The sequence below is a fragment of the Ailuropoda melanoleuca genome, chromosome 10 (assembly GCF_002007445.2).
Source record: "Ailuropoda melanoleuca isolate Jingjing chromosome 10, ASM200744v2, whole genome shotgun sequence".
In the NCBI taxonomy this organism is placed as follows: Eukaryota; Metazoa; Chordata; class Mammalia; order Carnivora; family Ursidae; genus Ailuropoda; species Ailuropoda melanoleuca.
In genome coordinates, this window is record NC_048227.1 from 5,002,975 (window position 1) to 5,010,200 (window position 7,226).

The 7,226-nt window shown below is 58.0% G+C and overlaps 1 protein-coding gene across 9 annotated transcripts in view; it reads right to left on the bottom strand.

Annotated features, from left to right (window-relative positions):
• Window positions 1-5,454, bottom strand: part of TECPR1 (tectonin beta-propeller repeat containing 1) — a 26,037-nt gene extending 20,583 nt beyond the window's left edge. For 2 of the 9 annotated variants that reach the window (XR_004628342.1, XM_034669807.1), the window contains exons 1-4: window positions 4,324-4,916; window positions 1,073-1,326; window positions 405-587; window positions 10-132 (exon numbers count right to left, since the gene is read on the bottom strand). Coding sequence is in view for 8 of the 9 variants with exons in the window: in XM_034669807.1 (XP_034525698.1) it covers window positions 10-132; window positions 405-587; window positions 1,073-1,326; window positions 4,324-4,609 (846 nt within the window). In the remaining variant the exon portion in view is untranslated. The other 7 variants (XM_002927575.4, XM_034669804.1, XM_034669805.1 and 4 more) reach the window with 7 other exon arrangements.
• Between the last annotated feature and the right edge of the window lie 1,772 nt (window positions 5,455-7,226).

Genomic DNA, 7,226 nt, shown 5'->3' on the forward strand with positions numbered 1-7,226 from the left:
GGCACAGACCTTGGCCCAGGTGTCCCGGGACTTGTATCTCCGGTACCGGATCCACCGCCGCCGCCGCACGCAAGAATTCCACTTCTTGTCTCTCGTGTAGGTGGCGGGGAAGTCGATGGCATACGTCCACCCCTGAAATACCACGCGGCAGGGAGGAGGGGGACTGTAAGGCTCCTGGGGAAGGACAGAGCGGGGCAGGCGGGGAGCAGGGTGGAAGAGAGGGAGGGGGACGGTGGTATGGCCCAAAGCACCCACCGCCCCCTACCCCAAGCAGCAAACGGGAGCAGGCAGGGTGCCGCCTGAGGCTAGATGCTGGGGCGCTGGGGATGGCCCCGGGGGTACGGGTCCAGCCCAAAGCACTCCTTACCCAATGGGGAGCCCCAGGCAGAACCAAATTCACCTACCCCTTTCTCGGTGGGTTCCCCTCCAAAGTTCTCATCCACGTACCAGTCTGACTCCCACTCCCAGTGCCGCGAGGGCAGCGCCACCCCATCCAGCGGCCGGTGCTGGAGCCCACTCACGTCGCTCCACTGCCAGCGGTCGCTCGGCAGGAACTTCTCACAGAAGCCGCCCACGGGGTTCCAGCGCTGGGGGCCGGGAAGCAGAGACTGGCCTGAGGCCTGCAGCTGGCCCAGGTGCTGGGGACCTCTCTGGGATGAATGGGACCCCGCTACTAGGGGGTCTTCCTGATCTCCAGGATGGAGAGTGGGCAGAGGGTCTGCCCGGAGCTCAGGGATCAGAGCCGCCCCCCGCTTGTCACCAAGAGCCAGCACTTGAGCATGGCAGAGAACCTGCCGCAGACACAGAGCCCCGAGGGGCAGGCAGTAGAGGTCATGGCCCTGTCCTGGGCTCCTGGAAACCACTGGGAGCCCACCCTTGTGCGGAGCTGGCCAGCCTGCCTTTATAAAGACACAATGGGGACTCTGGCCCCAAAGACCCTGAGCACTACACAACCCGGGCCTTAAGCAGCACGAAGGACACGAACGTGGGACTTGGCCACAAGTCTGGGGTGGGGTGACTTCCTTCCCAGAAAACCGACCCAACGCAGCCACCCAAACACACATGACCCCACCTGATTCTCATAGGCCTCCTCCCGGCGGCGGATGGGGACGTCGCTGGCGCACACATACACGTAGACCTGGTTGTCGCAGGCGATGCCCCAGCAGCACTGCGTGGTCGCGCTGACGCGCTTGAACTCCAGCTGGCTGGCCCTGCAGAGCTCCCAGTGCTGCCCAGCCGTGGAGAGCGTGTAGACCTTCCCGAAGAGATCCACGGCCCAGAGCATCGAGTTGGGCATGACCGCGGCCGCGGGCGGGGCGGGGGGAGCTGGAGGCAGGAGGCCGGCGTCAGTGTCCGTCACCAGCTCCTGGCTCCAAGAGTCTAGGACACGGTTTCCTTCTTTGTTCTTTCCTTCCCTCTAATGATGGGCATTATTTTCAAACATACAAAAATGTACGGAGGGAAAAAAAATTGCACCTACCTCCCCAAATCGAATGACTATCAATTATTTGGTCACATTTCCTCCCTAGCTTTCTTGTCAAAAGAATAAAGGAAAAGTCATGGATTTAGTTCAATTCTATGCCCATCGCTGTGTCCCCGAGAGGCCTCTGCCCCACGGTGGGCAGGTCCCCTCACTTACACTGGTCCCACAGTGACAATCCTATACGGGTTTGGTGAAAGCATCCCCACAGGTCTAGCACCCCAGCTAGGTCCTGTGGGAGCCCTGCAGCTACGTGGCGGGGATGTGGGGGTCCCGTCTTCAACCTCCTTGGGTGACCACCACCCTCTTCTCCCTGATCCCACCCCATCTGCCATCCTCCACTCCTGCTCCTTTTTCCCTCCTCTTCCTTTCTGCCAGGATGGGCGAGGCAACTCTAAGTTCCTTCACTGGCCACCCCCACACCTCCAGGGCTGACTGTGCTGGTATTCCCCAGGAACTAATTCCTGGAGCCTGGCTTCTGGTAGGGTCAAGCCTCCTACCAAGGCAGGGCCACAAGGCCAGAACTTCAGCCAAAATAGAACAGCTGGATGACAGCAGCCTGGGGGTGGGAGGCAGTGAGAAGCTCTGCCTGACACTGCCCAGGGCAGGAAGGAGGGAAGAGCTACTGGGAGACAGACAGTGGCAGGCCAGGTGCCTCGAGGCTGCTGGGCCAGGCTGTTCCCCTCCCACGGCCTACCCGAGGCTGCGGGTGCTGGGGACAGCAGGACGTGTGCAAAGTGGCTGAGAACAGGAGCGTCTGCTACAGGCACACAGGCTCTTCTGGAACAAAGTGTGTCTTACAAACACCAAGAAGAGTACGGGCTGGGGAGGAAATAACCAAGGGACGAGGAAGAAGGGAAGCAGAAGGAACAGGAGCCACGCGTTGGTGGCATCCCGGAACCCTGACCTCTCCACCCTGGCACCTAGGCCCAGTCAAACACATGGGAAGTCACAATACCAGCCTTCTGGAGCCATCTGAAAACTGGTATCTGCATCCAGATGGAAGAGCTGTGGTGCCCCAAGACACCCATTCGCTCCTGTCTGGCCAAGCCTGGGGGTCTGCTCTCCCCCTCTGGCATCTACATTGCAGACTCTTGGAATCTGGGTCCCGGCTCCATCCCTTTCTGACACTACCTGGAGCCGACTAACCTCTCTATGCCTCGATTTCTTAATTTGTTTTTTTTTAAAGATTTTTATTTATTTATTTGACAGAGACAGCCGGCGAGAGAGGGAACACAAGCAGGGGGAGTGGGAGAGGAGGAAGCAGGCTCCTAGCAGAGGAGCCTGATGTGGGGCTCCATCCCAGAACGCCGGGATCACGCCCTGAGCCAAAGGCAGATGCTTAACGACTGTGCCATCCAGGTGCCCCTCGATTTCTTAATTTGTTAAAGGCACAAAGGAATACTGATCTACTTACGAAGTCATTGTAAGATGAAGTGAGATAATACAGTACAGAGCCTATGACAGTGCTCGGTACACAGCAAGGACACCATGAGCATTACTGGTGCCGTTTCATTAGTTGGCACCTGCTATTTCAAACTACCGCTGATCTCTCAACGCTTAGAAAACAGAAAAAAATCAAATCCCTTCCTCCTCAGCCTGTGTCTTCAGCCTCTTCATTTCCAAACACCTAACAGCACCCTGCACATAGTAGGTGTTCACCCCAAGTTTATGGATAATCACCACCACCTCCATCCATGGCACGGCCAACTCCCTGGGCTAAGATGGAAATACTGCTCCAGGGAAGCCAAATGTCATCAATGACTTAAGGCTTAAAATAAGGTCATGAGAGGTGGACAGGTATAGGATAAAACAAGCACAGTAAAAGATCAATAGAGGAATTCAGGTGGGGGTATGAGGGTGTTTACTGCATAATTCTTTAAACATGGCCATGTGTATGAATATCCTCATCACTGTTTGGGGGAAAATAAGAATTTTGGGGGGCGAAGGGAATGTTGGCTCCTATGATGTCATGTGAATATAAATCCACTCTTCAAAGCTATCTCTCGGGTCACAGTTCACGGTATAAGAAACGAGTGAAGTCAGGCTATCTTTAGGTTGAGCTCAATGAATAGTGACTTTCGCTTACTTGAAACACTTCCCTTCAGAGAAATGACTAAGCACTAATTTCCATATAGACATAATTGAACCTTCCGGGCAGCTAACAAAAGACTCTACTGCGGAGGACGGGGTGGGGGTTATGTTTGCAAACTCCCTTCAGAGTGGACACACAGGCACCAGCGCTCCATGGCTAAATGATAGGGGTGAACATCCTTGGCCAGCCTCACGGTCTTCCTGCTCTTGCCAGCATGTCACCCCAGCTCCCCATATGCCACTTCCCGGCTGTGAGGTGACCAGGTAACCAGTCCAGGGCCACTGGGTCACTGGGTCAGAGGACTCTTGAAAGGGAGGTTTGAGTATTAAGTCCCATGATTCTGGGATCCTGGGTTTCTTTGTTTTGTAGGGCTAGAGAGAACACTTTCCAAGAAAGCAACCTTGGATTCACCAAGAACTCTGCGCAATGAATTCCAGTTGGACCTTCTATCAATTCACTAAGTCACCTGATCGCCAACGTCAGAGTCATCTGCCTTTCTGCACAGGTTTACTAACAGATACCTTCAGAGACCAAAAGGTCCTCAAGGGAAAGTGAGGGTGGGGGGAGTATGGCCGGTGAATGGTAAAGGGAGGGACACAAGGGACCAACGGAGCTCCCAAAGCATCTATTTTCCCGCGTCTGCCTTAGGGCTCCTTCCTGAAAGGTTTCCTGTTGGTTTTTCTGTCACACCCTGTCAATCCCACCCCTGTGCAAACAGAGCCAGCCCTGACTTCTGGCGGTTGCTTACTGCCTGCCACTTGCGGGGGCTGTTGGAAAGCGACATCAGGGTCCAAAGACGCGGGAGGAAATAGGAGGACATGCCCGGTGGTTGAGTCCTTCCTGAAGCAGGGTCCGGGCTGTACTGGGCAGGAGATGCCTTGAGCCGGCCATCTGGGGATGAACCCCACCCCATCCCACCCCTCATCATCGCGGGCGGGTAAGCCTGGTTTCATTCCGGCTCCATGCACTTGGACGACAGGTGGGCCCCGTGCCCGGTCACCAGCGGCATAGTCGGAGCGTCCGGCCCTCACCATCTGCCCCTGCTAATCCCACGACAAGCAGATTTGCTCCTAGGCGAGGGACAAACGGGCTCCTCGCAGCCCGATCCTCTAAACCCGCAGGCTCCAGGAACCCGCTCCCCAAGTCACTCCAGCGCAAAGGCTGGAGCGGGGGCGTCACCGTGCGCTCCGGGGGACGGCGACGGCGCCCCGAACGGTGTGCAGGAAAGCGCACGAACACAGTCTCTCCCACCCAACGCAGCCGCGGCGTGAGGAGGATCCCCAGCCCTCCGTCGCCCCAACTTGTCCGTAGAAGCCAGGGCGCCCATCCCACGGCCCGGGCCCGCCGCCGCACTCACCTGGGCTGGCGCCCGGCGGGCGGGGTCGCGGCGATCGCTCCTTGGCGGCGGGGCTTAGCGGGTCGACCCTCCCCCGGCTGCCGGGGCGAGGGGGCGGGCAGGAAGCGGCCGTTAGGGCCGCGCCCATTGGCTGGCCTCTCCGTGACGTAAGGCCGGGCGCACGCGATTGGCTGCGGCGCACCGCATCACGGGCCCGCCTGGGGGTCGCGCGCCCACCCACTTCCGGGGTCGCGGTGGAGTAGGTGCTGCCGGCGTCTGGTGCGGCCAGGTTTCCGCGCGCTTCCGGGAGCCAAGCGGGCCCACACACCCACCGACGCCCCCAGGACTCCCCCCCCCGCGACCCCTCGCCGCTCTCCAAGAACCCGGCCCGTCGTCCCTTCAGGACCGACCCGTTTTACCTCAGGCCCCGGCCCGTCGTTTCTTCAGGAGCGACCCGTCGTTTCCTCAGGACCCGGCTCGTCGTACCTCAGGCCCCGGCCCGCCAGCCTTGTGTTGTCAGGACGTAAGGCGAGGAGGGGACGGCCGGGAGGGCTCTGGGGGGCGGCACTGTGGCGACCGGAGGTGGGAGGAGGAGAGCCGGCGGACGCAGGTGGAGACCGGTGTCTGGGTGGTTCCCCTTCTCACTGAAATGTGGCCGTCGAGCACACAGACTCGAAGCTTTAACCTTGTTGGGAGAAATCCTCCAAGCTTGTGATTCTGGGAGCACAGCGTGGGGTGGTGGCGGTAACAGGCCACTGTTTTGTTCAGGCTCCGGTGTTGCCAGCGACAGACTACCTAACGGGAGGCGGCCAGCCGGGTCCCTAGTACCCGCTCGGTGTGAGCGCTCTGCTGTCTGCCCGCCCGGGTGGAAGGGATGCGCCCGCGCCTCCCTCCATCCCCTCGGCAACCCGGGGAGCTACCCCGCAGTTGGGACGGAGGTGAAGAACAAAACAGGAAACGTGACTGGTGGCGGGCCGCGCAGAGGCCGAAGCGATGTGGCTTGGACCCGGTTCCCCTACCTCCCCCTCCGGCTGTCGCCCTTCCTCCTTTCTGAGATGCGGACCAGCTCTTTCCCCGCCGTGGCGGCCGCGGGAGCCCCACACGGGCCGACTCCGCTGGGAGGAAAGGCAGAAAGCCTCTGATTCATCCTGGATGGTTTTGTGGTCTTGTGCGTGGCCTTCGGGGTAGCTTTTGTGGACTGGCTTAATCTGGAGATGTGGGTTATCATGCGCTGTATGTTTGTGTCCGGGTAAAATGCATACGTGGAAACCTTCACCCTCAGTGGGATGGTGATGAGGGCTTGGGGGGGTGGTCATTGGGTCATGGGGGTAGAGCCCTCCTAAGAGGGTAGCGCCCTTAGGGGAAGAGACACAGACGGGCTAAGGCCCCCTCCCTTCCTGAGGATCCAGTGAGAGGGTGGCTGTCTAGCATCCAGGAAGCAGGCTGGCGTCAGACACCAGACCTGCTGGTGCCTGGATCTTGGACTTCAAGCCTCCAGAACTTTGAGGGATCAGTGTTTGTGGTTTCAGCTCCCCAGGGTGTGGTTTTTTTGATGAAGACTCAGGGCAGGAGGGCCTGAGACAAGGGGGCAGGTTCCTCAGAGGAAAATTAGGGTACTGTTAGCAGGAGGACGAGTGGCTGCCGGATGGCAGAAGCAGTAGTCTGGAGGTAGGGGGACCCGTACGCTGTTCTGTCAATGACAGTTTGTAGCCATTTCTCCTATCTGGCCTCAGATTCCACGTTCAAAGAAGCATTGAGTTAGGAGCACTCCGTGGTCCTTGCAGAGCGCCTGTGCTGTGACAGGATTCAATATCAGTTTCCCTGAACTCAGAGTCTGACACAGTGGAACTTCTGGGGACCCATAGTCCCCCTCCTGCCACCTCCACCACCTCCCACCCTCTAGTCCTTTCAGCCTGCAAGGGCTGACTCTCCAGTTGTTAGGAGGCCTGTGTTTTTCTGCCCTCACCACAGCTGATAGTCCTTGTTCCCATTTCTGCAATTTTGTTTGAACCTTCGTTTCTTGTTTCTTGTCTATCCTCCTTGCCATCTTTCCTGGGGCAGACACAGTAGGTTCAGATCCCAGCTCCATCACTTACTATACGAGTCACTATGCCTCTGAGCCTGTGTCCTCATCTGTAAAATGGGAATAACACCACCTGTGTCTTTCAGTTGGAGGGAGGATGAAGTGAGAAGGTATATGTAAAGCGCTTACAAGCACTCACACATTACTACTATTGTTATTATAGTCTCTGCATATTTGGGTTCAGGGTACTTGGCCATTTGCATCAAGTCTTAGAGTTTCAGAAGCAGCACTG